Source organism: Glycine max, chromosome 16 (assembly GCF_000004515.6).
Source record: "Glycine max cultivar Williams 82 chromosome 16, Glycine_max_v4.0, whole genome shotgun sequence".
Taxonomy (NCBI): Eukaryota; Viridiplantae; Streptophyta; class Magnoliopsida; order Fabales; family Fabaceae; genus Glycine; species Glycine max.
This window is the reverse complement of record NC_038252.2, coordinates 37416520-37434260: the sequence shown is the minus strand read 5'-3', so window position 1 is coordinate 37434260 and position 17741 is coordinate 37416520. Positions and strand designations below refer to the sequence as shown.

The 17741-nt window shown below is 37.8% G+C and overlaps 2 protein-coding genes and 1 pseudogene across 2 annotated transcripts; 2 read left to right on the top strand and 1 right to left on the bottom strand.

Annotated features, from left to right (window-relative positions):
• Nucleotides 1–317: 317 nt before the first annotated feature.
• Nucleotides 318–2554, top strand: LOC100527447 (disease-resistance protein). Its single transcript, NM_001249283.2, has 4 exons — nt 318–835; nt 931–1045; nt 1156–1236; nt 2181–2554. The coding sequence occupies exons 1-4, from the start codon at nt 369–371 to the stop codon at nt 2310–2312; spliced, it is 795 nt and encodes a 264-aa protein (NP_001236212.2). The 5' UTR covers nt 318–368; the 3' UTR covers nt 2313–2554.
• Nucleotides 2555–3778: 1224 nt separating this feature from the next.
• On the bottom strand, nt 3779–5010 carry LOC100776991 (exocyst complex component EXO70B1-like; annotated as a pseudogene).
• A 1946-nt stretch (nt 5011–6956) lies between these two features.
• On the top strand, nt 6957–9714 carry LOC100776464 (TMV resistance protein N). Its single transcript, XM_003549129.3, has 2 exons — nt 6957–7866; nt 8062–9714. The coding sequence occupies exons 1-2, from the start codon at nt 7394–7396 to the stop codon at nt 9512–9514; spliced, it is 1926 nt and encodes a 641-aa protein (XP_003549177.1). The 5' UTR covers nt 6957–7393; the 3' UTR covers nt 9515–9714.
• The last annotated feature ends 8027 nt before the right edge of the window (nt 9715–17741 follow it).

Sequence of the window (17741 nt, the reverse complement as noted above, 5' to 3'; positions counted from 1 at the left end):
AGGCAGCTATCTTCTTTATAACACAGCTATTTCCCATAAAGGCGGCTATCTTCTGTATAAAACACTTGTTTAAAAATTATCAGATCACTTATTAGTTAATATATATTTTGATTCTCTAAAGATTCTTTTAGGGGGTGGGGCAGAATTACTAGTACACCAGTTGCCAATTATTAAAAATACTTTTATAGTTTATTTGTAACAATTTGATTATAAAAAAGTACTTTTTTTTTTAAAATGAAAAAAAGTGAGAGCATCTTAGCTATTTTCCACAAAGGCGGTTATCTTCTTTATAACACTTAGCATTAATTTGGGATACTTTCATTTTCATATTTCTTCAAGTTTCATTCTAAACTTTTTTCCTTCTAATAATGGCTGCAACAACAAGTTCCCGTGCATCCATCTACGATGTGTTCCTCAACTTCAGAGGGGAAGACACACGCTATGGTTTCACCAGCAATCTCTACAGGGCTCTTTCTGACAAGGGAATTCGTACCTTCTTTGACGAAGAGAAGCTTCACAGCGGAGAGGAAATAACACCTGCACTTTTGAAGGCAATTAAAGATTCCAGAATTGCCATCACTGTGCTCTCTGAAGACTTTGCTTCTTCCTCATTTTGCTTAGATGAACTTACATCCATTGTTCACTGCGCCCAGTATAATGGGATGATGATTATACCAGTGTTTTATAAGGTGTATCCTTCTGATGTCAGACACCAGAAGGGTACTTATGGAGAAGCATTGGCTAAGCATAAGATAAGATTTCCAGAAAAGTTCCAGAATTGGGAGATGGCTCTGCGTCAAGTTGCTGACTTGTCTGGCTTTCATTTCAAATACAGGTACCCAATGATACCAATCTTTTTATGTTTTAATTTTTATTGGATTAATTAAGTTTTACTTGTCTCACAATTTAATGTTCAAATATTAATAACAGAGATGAATATGAGTACAAGTTTATTGAGAGAATTGTTGCGTCGGTCTCTGAGAAGATTAATCCTGCTAGAGTACATGTTGCCGATCTGCCTGTTGAACAAGAGTCCAAAGTGCAAGTAAGGAATTAATATTGCATTTTTTGCTAAGATTAATATTCTTCTCATTATTACTATTATATATAGAACAGCCATATACTAAGTTCAGTTCTGTTTTCTGTCTCGGTTAGGGAACTCATCAAGAGCAAGAATACAGAGAGGCTTTCAAGGTGTTTGACAAGGATCAAAATGGCTACATTTCAGCAAGTGAGGTATATGTATAAACTTTTATTCTTTCTATTCATTTTTTTATTTTAACTTGCTTTTTCTGACGGCAATCGCCCATCAAAGTATTCATGAGATTTCTGACGAAGTAAGGTTACTTCAAACTTGAACAAAAAGCAAGTAGTGTCAAGATGTTGCAAAGTGCATCTTCCCTTTGATTGTTCTTTTAATATTTTTTACACACACACAAATTTATTTTATAAATTGCTACAGCCCTTCTAAAATTATTGATGTTTAAGGTTAGTATAAATAGATTAAAAAGTATTTAATAAGTATATAATATTCATACATTTAGATTAAAGTAACCTTATTTAATATATGATATTGTTGAAGCGCTTTTTAAAGAGGCTAGAAGTGTAGTATTCTTTGTAAAGATCAAATCTAGATATTTTAAATAAAGAATAATGAAAAAAAGCTAGAAATTTACAGAATATTAATAATTTAAAATAGGAAAATCAATAATTTTAAAACAAAAAATAATAAAAATATATAAAATTACCCGTGTATTATTTTTAATAATTCAACCTTTTCCATAATTGTATATTAAAAATGGAATGAAATTGTATGGTGAGAGGCTAGGATATCATGTACATATATATTTATATATGTCACTGAGAAAAAGGCCAAAAAAGAAAAGAAAAAGGAACATTAATGTCACTTGCACATTCAGGATGGTACTTTGAACCTTTCCGCATACTCTGAATAATAGTTGTTTGCCTGTTTGGTTTTAAAAAAAATGTCTTGGGTTTTGACATTTTAAAATAAGATCAGGAAGAAAATCTTGTTTTTCAGTTTTCACTTGATCATTTTTAATTTATCAGTGTTAACTTCCTTTTTTCATATAGAATTTATTAGTATTAACTAAGAACTGCATATATGCTCAAAGACATACACATGCCCTCATATGTTAAAATCATTCCGTGCTATGCAGTTGAGGCAAGTTCTGATCAAACTGGGTGAAAACACAACTGCTGGAGAGGTGGAGGAGATGATTGCAACTGCAGATTTGGATGGTGATGGTCAAATTAGCTATGAGGAATTTGTTAAGACTATGAAAATTTAAACCAACAAATTAATAAGTCTTCCAATTAATGTTTGTTGTATTTTACTTTTATCACATGCATTGATGTGAATGATCTCAGCCGCCCATTTCATTTGTTCAAACTTCAACCCATAATTATTCTCTCAGTTTTAGTTTAGTATTCTTCATGTTTCAAAATTAATTGGTGTAAATTTATTCAAAAACTGTTGAAATTAGACTCTATCTTTCTTGAAACATTAATGTATGCTACAATTTTATGATGCCAATAAGTAGAGTTCCAAGGTACATTGAAATCATGAAAGATGACAAACAGTTCAGCAAGAATGTTTGTATAGCCACACATACCAGAAAAGACAACCAACCATTTCCAAATAGAAATCACGCAGAATATTTTGAACCTACACTATTAAATTATATTTGAATGGTTATTTTTATTTTATTTTAAAAAAAGCACTTGATGAAGCTTTATTAAGTGGTCATGTATATAACCACGGACTAACTTTTAATCTTAAAACATTTATTTATAGTTATATAATCTAGATTCATAGTTTTCACTTTCCACAATAAAAATATTACGAAATTGTCCTTATGTCGATATGATTTAAGAAAGCGAAGTTGGATTGGTGATTGGTGGAGCACGGTGGCCATGTGCTGCCACCCACTGCCCATTACTGATGCTTACAATTATTAGCAGACAACGAAACAAAATAACACCACACCACACCACAGTAGTACTACTTGCTTTGTTTTCAGTTTCCTCCTTCTTGCATCTAAAAAATATCTTTATTTCTTCAATTCCAACACCAATATTACTAATAAAACAAAACGCATCTTAGTAACTGCTACCATTTCAAGCCTAATGGTCAAAGAGTATATTTAGGCCATTTATGTTACAGTTTCTGTTTAAAAAATTACTAGTATTTCTTAAAAATATTTGCTCAACTTAAAACAACAATTTAAAGCAAATATATTTTACATTAATCTCCATTATTAGTGGCTCAACTTGTTTTTTTTTTCTTTTTACATATATACTATTTTTTGAACTGAAAATGGAGAGAGTAAAATATATTAATCTTTAGAAAATAGATAAAATGTACTAAATTATCAATGTGATAATAAATTAAAACAAAACATAAGATGATAAAATATCAAATTCTATATGGTTCAGGTAACACAGAATAAAGTATTTTAAGTCAAATTATAAGAAATTAAAATGTAATTTATTTTTTTTAATTGAACTGATAAACAAATATTGGAATGATCGGCTTAGTTTACACCACCATATGAAAATCCAATGTTGGTAGCCATTATTAAGTTTCAAACACATGAGTCATGATAGAATTGTATGTATTTCATAGAATATCTTATCATATATTCTAATGTATTCTATGAAATACAAACCAATAAGAACCACCTCAAATGTTACAACATAAAGGTTAATTTTGTAACTCTAGCTCTTACTTTAAAATCCTTTTTCAATCCTCCACAATGATGCTAAGAAGAATAACATACAGTAGTATTTATAGTACACGACTACAAGACTACAATTTTGTGATAATCAAAACATTGTATTTTAATTTAATTACACTACAAATACACAAGAACAACTAGTAGCAGCTTCACCTTCACTTTCGGCTACCAGTTGATCCACTGCTTCACTGAAACAAACCATTGAGTCTTGCTTGAATTTCCTCCGTTCCGTACTCAATATATATACTTATCAGCATGCTTTCCAAGCTCTGAAACACTCTAAAACCTTGCAACAAAGTTTCCATACGCAGGAAGCAAGATTTTCTCAAGCGAAATTCTTATTTCTTCCCTAAGCTGCTCATCAAAGACAAACCATGAAGACTGTTCCCTGCATATCTCCTCAAAAACCGTGTTAAACGACTTGAGTTTCTCCTTCGTTGACTTTGCCAAGCTAATAGGGGGCATTGACCCATTACTATCGAACTTCAGAATCCCTAATACCTTATTCCAGGAGCTTCTTTGATAGTGCACTGACAGAGAAGAAGAGGAAGGAACCCTATCATCAAGCTTTGGGTACTATTTCCTGCCATAGTCTTCAAAAAACTGTTCCAAGCTCTGCCGTGACTGACATGTGGCACGGAGGTAGTTTATCACATAGCGAGTGATCGGATGAAGTCCGCTACCAGGAACTGCAATCTTTGCCGGATCCCGGGAATCAAATTCTCCAGCTCCATAAAAATTCTCCTAATCTCTTCCCCCAACCTCTTCCAAATCGTAATCGCTTCATTCCTGAGCGACACACTAAACTGATCAGAAAACAGAGCCTCAAACTCCAGAAATAGGTCACGCAGCGTCTCAAACACGTCGAGGATTCGGAACAGCCTTTCCAGCGACAAAACTCCTTGAAGGAGAAGTCTGAGGCGGAGGCGAATCCGAAGAAGACACGGTCACAGAAACGGCGCTCGCTGGGGAAGAAGATCTTGAGAGCGATGTTGGAGGCCTTAATCCATTTCTTAATCTTCTCTTCGAGGTCCTGCCATGTCATCTTATGAACCTCCTCAATGCTGAGCTTCTGTAACCCTAATCTCGACACACTTTCTTCCAAGAACTCTCTCTGGCAACTTCTGTACACGTGCGAGCACTCCTTCCCGAAGCCTCCTGCCACCATTCGCTTCGTGATCTCGTGCAGGTCGTTGGTCGTCCCCGGCGGCAGTGCGTCGATGACATTGTTGAATTCGGTGACCAGAAAATGCGTATGTCACCAGAAAATGGCGTAGTCTTCAGCTTCGAAAGTGAAAATAGAATTGAAATTAAAATCACGTGACTTCAAAGATGGGTGATTAAAAAACCATAATAGTGTATTTATGAACAAAGACGGTTTTTATAAAACTGTCTTTGTAACATACACATAAAAGGCGATTTTATAAAAAACCGCCATTAACACCTTAACATAGTTAGTTTTAATTTTAAAAATGTCACCGTATGTTTTACTACAACGGTTTTTCGACAACCGATGTAGATGAGGCGAACCCATGTAGCTGAGGCGATGTTGAATCATCATTTTATAGTAGTGAATGTCACCCTACCCCGAAGGATCAGGACGGATTCCCATAGGAGCTTCTATTAGTGTTGAGTTTGAAAACATCTTATCTTGACAAGGAGGCCAGGAGACCAAAGTAACTAGTCTTTGAATGCCATATCTCACATTCAGAGGGGGAATGCGTTATTTTTTTATTGGCAACCCATTCAGCTCATGTTCTTGGCTTTGGAACAAACATCTAATTCTCATCCTATGGAAAGTTAAATGAATCATAATTTTTGAATTTGGTTTCCTTTTTTCCTTTTTCAGAGCTAAATTTCCGAATATAGCCTTCAACTTGGAGTTGAAAGAATGTGCTCTTGCTCATTAATCTCAGATCACAGAATTTGTGAAATCGACTAACTTTTTACGTCTAACAATTTTAATGGGGGACGGGGAGAAATTACAATTTAGTACCACCAGTTAATTATTTTAAATACATGCAGTAGCAAATACTAAAAATAATTTTATACTTCTACAAAAAAAATACTTAGATTGTAATGATTTAATTATAAAATGTAATTTTTTTACTACTTGTCTCATAGCTTGTAGGTAGAAGATATAGTAAAGATATTCTTTACTGATGACATTAATATGAAATATTAATTAAATTTATTAATAATTAATATAGAAATCTTATCTTTAATTTTAACCATCCTCTTCTCATCATCCAGCAAAACCTGAGACCTTAATAAAATTAAACAACATAAGATTTTGACTTATTTGACAGAGAGAGAAAACAAAAGAAAAAAAGCCACATATTTTGCACAAGGCTATCGACTTTGGTACGATGTGTCCGCGTTACTAGTTATTGTTTGGCCCCATATGTCATTGTTACTCTGCCTAATAATAAACATTTGTATGACCGCGTCAAATAATGCTTGGTTTGCCCCACTTTACATTTTCTATACTATCTTTTTCATATTTGTTCAAGTTTGATTCTACATTCCTACCATATCAATTAACCATTATCATACTAAACTTGTTTCTTCTAATAATGGCTGCAACGAAACGTTCCCTTGCATCCATCTATGATGTGTTCCTCAGCTTTAGAGGTTTAGACACACGCTATGGTTTCACTGGCAATCTCCACAAAGCTCTTGATGACAGGGAAATCTACACTGTATCAGGAGCTTCTGAGAGTAGACGAAATAAATAACACCTGCACTTTTGAAGGAAATTCGAGAGTCCAGGATTGCTATTACTGTGCTTTCTCAAAACTATGCTTCTTCCTCATTTTACTGTGCCAAATCACTTATTCAGTGTATCAGCCTTTAAATTTAATTAAAAAATTGATTATAAATTGAGAAGTATAGATAAAATTCAAATATGTAAAATCATATTTGACCCACCAAAATTGAAGTTGCGTTATCAAATTAATAAGTTGCATTAAAAATTACAAAAAGAAAGTATATCATATGTGAGATTTTTCAAAATTTTTATTTTTATTTTTTAATCAATGTCCTAAATTATTGGTTAACATTTTTTATTATACAAAATTAACTTCTATTACTTTTCGAACAAATACATCTGACTTAAAGTAAAACATCTTATGTGTGGGTGTTTTAATTTCAGTAAAATTATCAAGGTAATTATAAAACTCTTTCAATGAGAAATTTATATACATAAAAAGACAAATTTTGAAGCTCCTGTGATTAAAAATTATCAGATTACTTATTATTTAATATATATTTTCATTCTCTAATTAACAATTATTTTTGGGGAGGGAGAATAAGTAGTACCACCAGTTAATTATTTGAAATACAGTACCAATTATTAAAAATGCTTTTAGTGTTTATTTGTGATAATTTGATTATGAAAAGTAGTATTTAAAATGAAAAAAAGTGAGAGCATCTTTCTTTATAAGATCTTAACTTGACTTTTATAACATAGAATAAGAGCTTGAATTGAATTTTATAACAGACAATTAATAAGAGCTTGACGTACTTGACTTTTATAACATTTGGTATATATCTTTCTCATATTTGTTCAAGTTTGATTCTACACTCCCACCATATCAACCATTATCATACTAAACTTCTTTCTTCTAATAATGGCTGCAACAACACGTTCCCTTCCATTCATCTATGATGTGTTCCTCAGCTTCAGAGGGGAAGACACACGCTATGGTTTCACTGGCAATCTATACAGGGCTCTCTGTGAGAAGGGAATTCATACCTTCTTTGATGAAGAGAAGCTTCACGGTGGAGATGAAATAACACCTGCACTTTCGAAGGCAATTCAAGAGTCCAGGATTGCTATTACTGTGCTTTCTCAAAACTATGCTTTTTCCTCATTTTGTTTAGATGAACTTGTAACCATCCTTCACTGCAAGAGTGAAGGGCTGTTGGTTATACCGGTCTTTTACAACGTAGATCCTTCTGATCTCAGACACCAGAAAGGTAGTTATGGAGAAGCAATGATTAAGCATCAGAAAAGGTTCGAATCTAAGATGGAGAAGCTGCAGAAATGGAGGATGGCTTTGAAACAAGTAGCTGACTTGTCTGGCCATCATTTCAAAGATGGGTATACAATCATACTAATATAATTTACTTTATGGTTTTTATAGGATTAGGTTTTACTTGTCTTTGATTTTACCAGTAAAATTTAAATAGAAAAGAAATGCTCTTGTTAACCTTTACAATTAATGTACCTAGCAAGACATGGATGCAAGGCTTTTAGGTTGACTTCATTAGAACTTTTTTTGTTTGTTTGAAACAGAGATGCATATGAATACAAGTTTATTGGGAGCATTGTTGAGGAGGTCTCTAGGAAGATTAATCGAGCTTCTTTACATGTTCTGGATTATCCAGTTGGTCTAGAGTCACAAGTGACAGACTTAATGAAGCTTTTGGATGTTGGATCAGATGATGTTGTCCATATCATAGGGATCCATGGGATGCGTGGGTTAGGAAAAACAACCCTTTCTCTAGCTGTTTATAATTTGATTGCTCTCCATTTTGACGAATCATGTTTTCTTCAAAATGTGAGAGAAGAATCAAATAAACATGGGTTAAAACACCTTCAAAGCATCCTTCTTTTAAAATTACTTGGTGAGAAGGACATCAACTTAACAAGTTGGCAAGAAGGAGCTTCAATGATTCAACATAGGCTCCGAAGAAAGAAGGTTCTCTTGATTTTAGACGATGCAGACAGGCACGAGCAATTAAAGGCTATTGTTGGAAGACCTGATTGGTTTGGTCCCGGTAGCAGAGTCATCATTACCACTCGGGACAAACATCTGCTAAAATATCATGGCATTGAAAGAACTTATGAGGTGAAGGTTTTGAATGACAATGCTGCTCTTCAATTGCTTACTTGGAATGCTTTCAGAAGAGAAAAAATTGATCCAAGTTATGAGCACGTCTTGAATCGTGTGGTAGCTTATGCTTCTGGCCTTCCACTGGCTTTGGAAGTCATAGGTTCCCACTTGTTTGAAAAAACAGTAGCAGAATGGGAATATGCTGTGGAACATTATAGCAGAATTCCCATTGATGAAATCGTAGATATTCTAAAAGTAAGCTTTGATGCTACAAAGCAGGAAACACAGGGATATAAGTTCACAGTAATAAACAATGCACTGACAACCCCCGGTGGTGTGAGATTCCGTGACAAAATAGGAGCTGAATACGCAAACCGAACACTTGAGTTGGCCACCCAATTCGTATGGAGGATCTTTCAGCAAAAAAACCCTTCTGACAGAAAAAATGTGCAGAAGGTGAGCTTAGTCGTGGATGACATGGAGGGTATTGCATACACTATGAACAACGAGATTCACGTGAGTGCAAGATATGTTAATGGGTATAGTGGTGGGGATGTGAAAAGAGAGATCACAGGGGTGCTGTTTCATCAAGTTTGCTACGTTTGGCAGTGGTATGGGAATGGTGAGGCTCCTGGTGGATTAATTGGAGGTATTGCAGATTTTGTGAGGCTGAAGGCAAACTATGCAGCCAGTCATTGGAGAAAACCAGGGCAAGGACAGAGATGGGATGAGGGTTATGATATTACTGCTCATTTTTTGGATTATTGTGATTCTCTCAAAAGTGGGTTTGTGGCTCAACTTAACCAGTTGATGAGGACTGGTTATAGTGATCAGTTCTTCGTTCAGTTACTGGGAAAGCCAGTTGATCAGCTCTGGCGAGACTATAAGGCCCAGTATGGCAATCTAGCCTAAGATGCTAATTAATAGCTTTTAGTTTAAAGAATACGAGATTATATATATCGCAGTAATGTCTTTCAATGTCAATATTGTATCAGCTCTTAATGGCCTGCTATTACAAGTTCCAATGGTGGAGTGGAGAGTTTTATTTAAATTTAAGTTGATTCCTCTATTTTTTTATAAAAGTTTATTCATATCCTTTATTTTTTTAAAAACACGTTTAATTTGGTTCCTTTTTCTTTCCGCCAGCTTCCAGCATTTCCAAAAAATGAAACCAGTCTTAATTTTAAATGGGATCAGAAGTGAATCTACTTTTTTAAAAATAAAGTAATTAATTGAAACCTTTAAAAATAAATAGACTAAATTAAACTCAATAAATAAATTAAAAAACTAAATTACGCCTTTTAAAAATAAGAAGATTACATTGAAGCTAAAAAATAGTAATTAAACTTCTTTAGATAACATATAATAGAGTGTTATTATTTTTTTATTATAATTTATGTATTAGATAGCCCAAAACTTTTGACTAAAGAGTCACTTTCGAATCCAGTTCATGCATCCCAAAATCACATTTTGCATCCTTAGAAATTCGTTTACTTTTTAATCTTGTTTTTTTAATCTTATTCTGGTATTATTTATGATAAAAACAAGGTTAAAATTTTAACTTTTACATTCTAAAATTTTAAATTTTCGAGTAATAAACTTCTAGGTACTAAAAATTTATTTTATAATTGTTCCAGCTTATGAAGTTTTAATTATATTCTAATTTTAAATATAATTACATTAAATACTTTCAAAAAAAATATTATTCATAATAGTTCTATTAAAGTTAAACTTGAGCCTAATAAGATTGACCCCACCCTTTGCCTGTTTGTCATTTCTAGAAAAAGACTTGACCATAGACACCCCAGTTTTCTGAAAATTCAAAATTGAGTTACGTACCAACCGGAACAACCAAGCATTCAATGTTTACAAACATTAATGGCAGTCGTGGAAACTTGAAAGGAAGGATCTTATACGTTTTCTACATAAAGCAAGCACCGAATGGACCCAATCCTATGCACTTTGTTTCTTAGTATTCCTATCTGCAGTACATGCAACACATGCATGCAGTTGAATACACTGTCACTAACAACGCACTCTCAACTCCTGGCGGCGTGGCTTTCCGTGACAAAATATGAGTCCCAAAATTCATGATCGGAAAGTGTTAGTGACTCGGCCCAGTCACGACTCAGACCAGCACGAGTCAGGTCCGCACCATTTCACCTGAAGGATTATCACGTTGCCAACCTGCATGGCTCTCCATAAAGGCCCAAACATAACCAGGGGTAGTTAGGGCAAGCTTACACCACACGTGCTTAATTTTCGAAAGCTTGGACCACGTGTTCTACTCGAACCCGATACCGTTAGACGTAACTGAATTTGTTAGGCAGTTACGTAGAATCACTTTAAATACTGAACATGTATAATCGTAGGATGTAAGAACATTATCCTTCAAGAAATAAAGGAGTTTTCCCCTTTCTCGAATAAGGGCTTGTGAACATTCTGCGCTTTCATCTCCTTCCTCTACCCCATCCCTGACGCGAACCATAACAACTGGTCTGACCTGCCGGCGCCGCCATTGCCATGGCCGATCACGGAACCAGAAAAACCACCACTGACTGCCTTGAAGAGGCAATTACCCGTCTTAACAATAGCCAGGCCTCACTTACAGACCGATACACAGACCTTTCCGGCAAAGTTGATGCCATCCTCGACCACCTTCGCCTCCACGACTCCGGCCGGAACGCCACCAACACCGCAAATCATCAAAATCATCCACGAAACTCAGTTAAAATAGACATCCCTCGTTTCGATGGCCGTGACCCCTTAGGCTGGATTTTCAAGCTTACGCAACTTTTTCAATACCACAACACGCCTGAAGAAGAGCGAGTCACAGTCGCCTCCCTGTATCTCGACGGAACAGCACTGAGTTGGTATCAGTGGATGTTCAGCAATGGACTGATCACCTCCTGGGAAAGCTTCCTCGAAGCCCTTGAGTCGCGCTTCGCACCAACGTTTTACGAGGACCCCAAGGGGGCACTATTCAAGTTAACGCAGAAGGGAACAGTTAATGACTACCTAACGGAATTCGAACGTCTTGCAAACCGAGTGGTAGGCCTTCCTCCCCCATTTCTTTTAAGCTGTTTCATTTTAGGATTATGCCCAGAGGTTCGCCGTGAGGTAATGGCCCTTCAACCTATTTCGCTCCTGCAAGCTACTGCCCTTGCCAAGCTTCAAGAATAGAAGCTTCGAGATAAAGCGGTATTGGCCCCACGCAATCCATTTCCACCTAAACCCTCGCCGCCCTTCAATCCCAATCCCACCATTAAAGCAAAACCTCCATTTGTGCAACGAACTCCGGCCGAGATCGCTTTCCGACGAGAAAGAGGACTATGTTACAATTGTGACGAGAAGTGGAGCACTAATCATCGTTGTAAAGGACGCGTCATGCTCCTCATTGCTGATGAACAAACCTCCACCACTGAAGAAAGCATACTCGAGCTCGAACAGACACCACCTTCTGCCATTGATGACAAACCCGAGCCCTCACCAGATTCGACTTGTTCACATATCAGCCTTCATGCGTTGTCAGGATTACCATCCACAGACACCTTTCGGCTCTATGGCACCATCAAGAACACGCAGTTAACCATTTTGATTGATAGCAGAAGTACGCATAACTTCCTTCAACCGCGCATCGCTCAATTCCTGAAGCTACCAGTCCAAGCAACTCGGTCCCTCCAAGTCTTAGTGGGCAACGGTTCCACCTTAGATTGTAACCAGGTTTGCTCAGAGACATTAGTCACCGTCCAAGGCCACCAATTCCTCGTATCATTCCACCTCCTGCAAATCAATGGAGCTGATGCGGTCCTAGGCATCGACTGGCTGAAGAAGTTGGGCCCGATAACGACAGACTACACATCTGGTATCATGAACTTTACACACCAGGGTCAGGAGGTGTCTTTAGCAGCAGACGCTACATGTGGGCCTGAACCCGTTTCCGCAACCCAACTGAAACAGTTCCTTCAAACCGGCTCCACCTCGGCCTTTTACCAACTGAGTGTTCAGCCCGTTACCCGAACCGAAACCGCCCCGGCCCAACACCCTCTTCCCTCCATCCAGCACCTTCTTCTCCGTTATAACCACCTATTTCAGTCCCCATCCAGACTACCCCCACCACGACAAGTGGTTCACCGAATTACATTAGCCCCTTCCACAGCCCCGATAAACGTGAGGCCTTACAGGTACCCACACTTCCAAAAGAATGAAATTGAGAAACAAGTTTCTGAGTTGCTTTCCGCCGGCCTCATTCGCCCCAGTCTCAGTCCCTACTCCTCGCCGGTCCTCCTCGTTAAGAAGAAAGACGGCACATGGAGACTGTGTGTGGACTACAGGGCGCTCAACACAGTTACCATTCGAGATCGTTTTCCTATACCAACGATCGACGAGCTCCTCGACAAGCTAGGACAGGCCACCTAGTTCTCCAAGCTCGATCTCCGGCAAGGATTTCACCAAATCCTGATGCACGAAGAAGATGTGGAGAAAACAGCGTTTCGGACGCATAATGGCCATTTCGAATATCTGGTTATGCCCTTCGAGCTCAGCAATGCCCCATCCACCTTTCAATCGGCCATGAACAACCTGTTGCAACCATTTTTACGCAGATTTGTAACAGTGTTCTTCGATGACATTCTAGTTTATAGCAGCTCGCTGTCATCTCACCTTCAACATCTGGAAACTATCTTCGAAACTCTACAGCATGGTGAGTTCTATCTCAAGCAATCCAAGTGCTCGTTTGCCCAAGAGACCATTGAATACCTCGGGCATGTTGTTTCCGGCAAGGGAGTTACTCCAGAACCTTCGAAGATCCAAGCTATGGTGCAATGGCCAAACCCGAGGACCGCCAAGGAACTCCGAGCATTTTTAGGCCTCACCGGATTCTACAGAAAGTTTATAAAGGGGTACGCCACCATCGCAGCTCCCCTCACGAGCTTACTCTGCAAGGATGCATTCACCTGGACCTCAGAATCTCAGGAGGCCTTTTCCCAGCTCAAATTCGCCATGACAAACGCCCCCGTGTTAGCCCTACCCAACTTCTCCACTCCCTTCGTGATTGAAACTGATGCATCAGCAACCGCTATCGGAGCAGTCCTCACACAGAGTGGACATCCTTTGGCATATTTCAGCAAGAGTCTCACCCCTTGTTTGACCCAAGCTTCAACATACATTCGTGAACTCCATGCCATTGTCGCAGCTGTTAGAAAATGGCGACAATATCTCTTAGGACGCCCATTCACGATCCTCACGGACCACAAAAGCATTCGCGAGCTCATGACGCAAATAATACAAACCCCGGAGCAGCATTATTATCTCTCCAAATTATTAGGTTATGATTACTCCATACAATATAAAGCTGGATCTTCCAACGTGGTTGCCGACGCTCTTTCTCGACCCCCCTCATCCACCGGCCAGCTCTTAATCCTCTCAGTTCCCCAGCTGGACTTCCTCAATGACATTCGAAAGTCATTGGAGTCCCTCCCGGAATTTCAGCAACTCATGCATTCGATACAGTCCAACCCAGCAAACCACCCTGGCTATACCCTCTGCAACAATCTCGTATTGTTCCAGGGTCGAATATGGTTAAATAGCAACAATCCCTGCATTCCCAGTCTACTATCAGAGTACCACACAACCCCGTTAGGTGGCCACCTCGGAGTTGCGAAGACAACCCATCGAGTCCAATCCAATTTCTTCTGGACCAACCTCAAGCACGATGTTCGTCGCTTCATCAAGGAGTGCTCAGTGTGCCAACAAAATAAGAACTCCTCCAAGCGCCCGACAGGCCTTCTGCAGCCACTGCCATTACCTACGGGGGTCTGGGAAGACCTGTCTATGGATTTCATTACACACCTTCCTCCCTCTAATGGCTTCACAGTCATATTTGTTGTCGTAGATAGATACTCTAAAGGGGTACACTTAGGTGCTTTACCAACTAGTTTCACTGCCTTCAAAGTAGCTAACCTCGTCCTGCAAATTGTCTGTAAATTACATGGCTTCCCAAAGAGCATCGTGTCCGATCGCGATCCAATTTTCTTAAGCAACTTTTGGCGTGAACTGTTTAGACTTTCCGGCACTCAATTGCGTCTCAGCACGGCCTATCACCCCCAATCGGACGTGCAGACGGAAGTAATGAATAGAGTTCTCGAGCAATACCTCTGATGCTTTGTCCACTCCCAAACCACGGCCTGGTTCAATTACTTGGCCCTTGCAGAGTGGTGTTATAACACGTCTCTGCACTCCAGCATAGGCTCAACACCGTTCGAGATCATTTATGGAAAACCACCACCAGTTGCACATGACTACCTTCCTAATACAACCAACAATGAAGCTGCTCAGACCTTGCTCGAGTCACGACAAGCTCTACACTCCCGGCTTCAGAAGAAATTACAAAAGGCCCAACTTACAATGAAACACTATGCTGATGCTAAGCGTGATGATGTTTCATTTTCCGTCGGACAATGGGTCTACGTGCGGCTACGCCCTGGCCGTCAAACCTCCATTTCCGGTCACCACCACCCCAAGCTCTCCAAACGATTCTTTGGGCCCTTCCAGATTGAAGAACGCATTGGTTCTGTGGCTTACCGCCTGCGTCTTCCACCCCATTCTCAGATCCACCCCGATTTTCACTCTTCGCTCCTCCGAGCTCACCATGGACCCCAGCCCCCTCTCACAGACACTTGGACCCTCGGAACTCTCTCTAAGGAACCGTTACGACGACCACTATGCTTCCTAGATACAAAACTCGATGACTCTACGGACCCCCCCCCCCCCACACAACTGGTCCTCACCCAGTGGGTAGGCGAACCACCAGAGGACACATCGTGGGAACCATGGTCCTCCCTACGCGAGCTTTACCACCTTGAGGACAAGGTGGACTTGGAAGGAGGAGGTATTGTTAGTGACTCGGCCCAGTCACGACTCAGACCAGCACGAGTCAGGTCCGCACCATTTCACCTGAAGGATTATCACGTTGCCAACCTGCATGGCTCTCCATAAAGGCCCAAACATAACCAGGGGTAGTTAGGGCAAGCTTACACCACACGTGCTTAATTTTCGAAAGCTTGGACCACGTATTCTACTCGAACCCGATACCGTTAGACGTAACTGAATTTGTTAGGCAGTTACGTAGAATCACTTTAAATACTGAACATGTATAATCGTAGAATGTAAGAACATTATCCTTCAAGAAATAAAGGAGTTTTCCCCTTTCTCGAATAAGGGCTTGTGAACATTCTGCGTTTTCATCTCCTTCCTCTACCCCATCCCTGACGCGAACCATAACAGAAAGTATTTTTCTTCTACCAAACATCCCTTAATGTATCATATTAAAATTGGATGCCTTGTCTTTCGAGGGAGAAAGTGGATAGTCATGGTAACAACATCCCCCCAAAAAAAGTCCAAAATAGCAATATATGCTTTACATATTATATCTTACTTTTCATTTTCATAAATATTTAAAAATAGAGAAAAATATTGTGACATTTTTGTACTTATTTATAAAATAAAATAAATATAGTTTTTTTAAATATTTTTGTATAATTTATTTGTATAATTTACTCCCCGTGAATTGAGAAATATTTTTGTATAATTTATTTGTTTTTTGAATAAGATTAGTGTACCAAATAGTTATATCAAAATTATGAAATTGTAATTAAAATTGTATATAATTGATAAATTGAGTATATGATGAGTTGTAGAATAATATATTACTTTGAAATTATTATATTGTTATGGGGATTGAGTATAAGTGTAAAGTTGAATGTGTTAAATTGCGAGATACATATAAACATGAGATGGTTGATTGTGACATAATGAGATGTGAAGTTGTAAACATAAGTTTTAGTTGTGTTAGTTGTGCATAAGTGTGTGGTTAACACTTGATGTGACATTACTTGTGTTTTGAGTTGTGAATTATACAATTACCCGACCAGTGTTTATCTTGAGAAAAATATTGATGCACAATGTTAAAGGGAGAAAGTAGGTTTTCTAGTTAGGAATTAGTGTTAAATTGTAGCGCAATATGTTAAACGTGTTTAAAACACAAGTGTGAGTTCATGGGTATTATATAATTCATGAGCAGTATCTGCTTGCAAAAATTGTTTGAAGGGTTGGACCTGAATTAGGAAGGTGAGACCCTAACGGATTCTTGGGAGTCTAGACCTTGAGGGTAAAACCATTCGATTTGAGTACTTCTTTAAGTTTAAATTGATCTCATATGGTTGGAATATTCTCGCAAAACAGAGTAACACTGGCTGGTCACCTTATGATTTTACTTAGTGATAGTGACCTAACATACTCATTGTGTGGTGTGTCTTGTTATGTATTCCTAAATGTCTCAGAGTGGTTTTTTACTTACATGACACCACATTGCATGTAGGCGATTATTTTACCTCATTAATTTAAAAAAATATTTTTTGTAAATTTTGACGGCCTTATTTTGAGATGATTATTTTTTAATAAGTCTTATTTGATAATACTAAAATAAATGTGAATCTTTTAACTGCATAAATTTGATGATCAATATTTTTATGTTTTATTTATTTATAATAATGTTGAGATAAAGAATGTCATAAGTATGTAATTAATGCCAATGCCAATAACAATAACCGGAGCTCGGAGCTACATTGAGATCATGAAAGATGGCAAAGAGTTAAGCATCAATGTTTGCATAGCAACATGTACACAAACCAGAAAAGCAAACCAACCATTTCCCAAGAGAAATCACTGAAAATGTCAACCTAACCCAAAGGATCAGGACTGATTCCCCAAGGAGCTTCAATCAGTGTTGAGTTTGAAAACATCTTGACAATGACGCCAGGAGACCAAAGTAACAAGTGGTATATCTCACATTCAGAGGGGGGATGCGTTATTTTTAAATTGGTAACCCATTCAGCTCATGTTCTTGGACTTTGACCTAAAGAACAATGGTTGGATTGGAGTTGGCAACTTGGCATGGGCACATGTGATTTGTTATCAGAAATTTTATGGTCACAATAGTAGGTGATTAATAACTTTATGTTTTTTAAAAAGGAATTAATAACCGTTTTTTGTTATCAGGAACTAATAAATTTATATTTATAATAAAAAATTTCATACTAAAAGTATTTTTAAAACTATTTAAATAAAATAAATTATTTTA

Excerpts from the sequence above, each read along its gene's own strand:
- LOC100527447 (NM_001249283.2), top strand. The coding sequence starts at position 369 with ATGGCTGCAACAACAAGTTCCCGTGCATCCATCTACGATGTGTTCCTC. Across the intron at positions 1,046-1,155 it reads AACAAGAGTCCAAAGTGCAA|GGAACTCATCAAGAGCAAGA; the intron begins GTAAGGAATTAA and ends TGTCTCGGTTAG. Across the intron at positions 1,237-2,180 it reads GCTACATTTCAGCAAGTGAG|TTGAGGCAAGTTCTGATCAA; the intron begins GTATATGTATAA and ends CGTGCTATGCAG.
- LOC100776464 (XM_003549129.3), top strand. The coding sequence starts at position 7,394 with ATGGCTGCAACAACACGTTCCCTTCCATTCATCTATGATGTGTTCCTC. Across the intron at positions 7,867-8,061 it reads GGCCATCATTTCAAAGATGG|AGATGCATATGAATACAAGT; the intron begins GTATACAATCAT and ends TGTTTGAAACAG.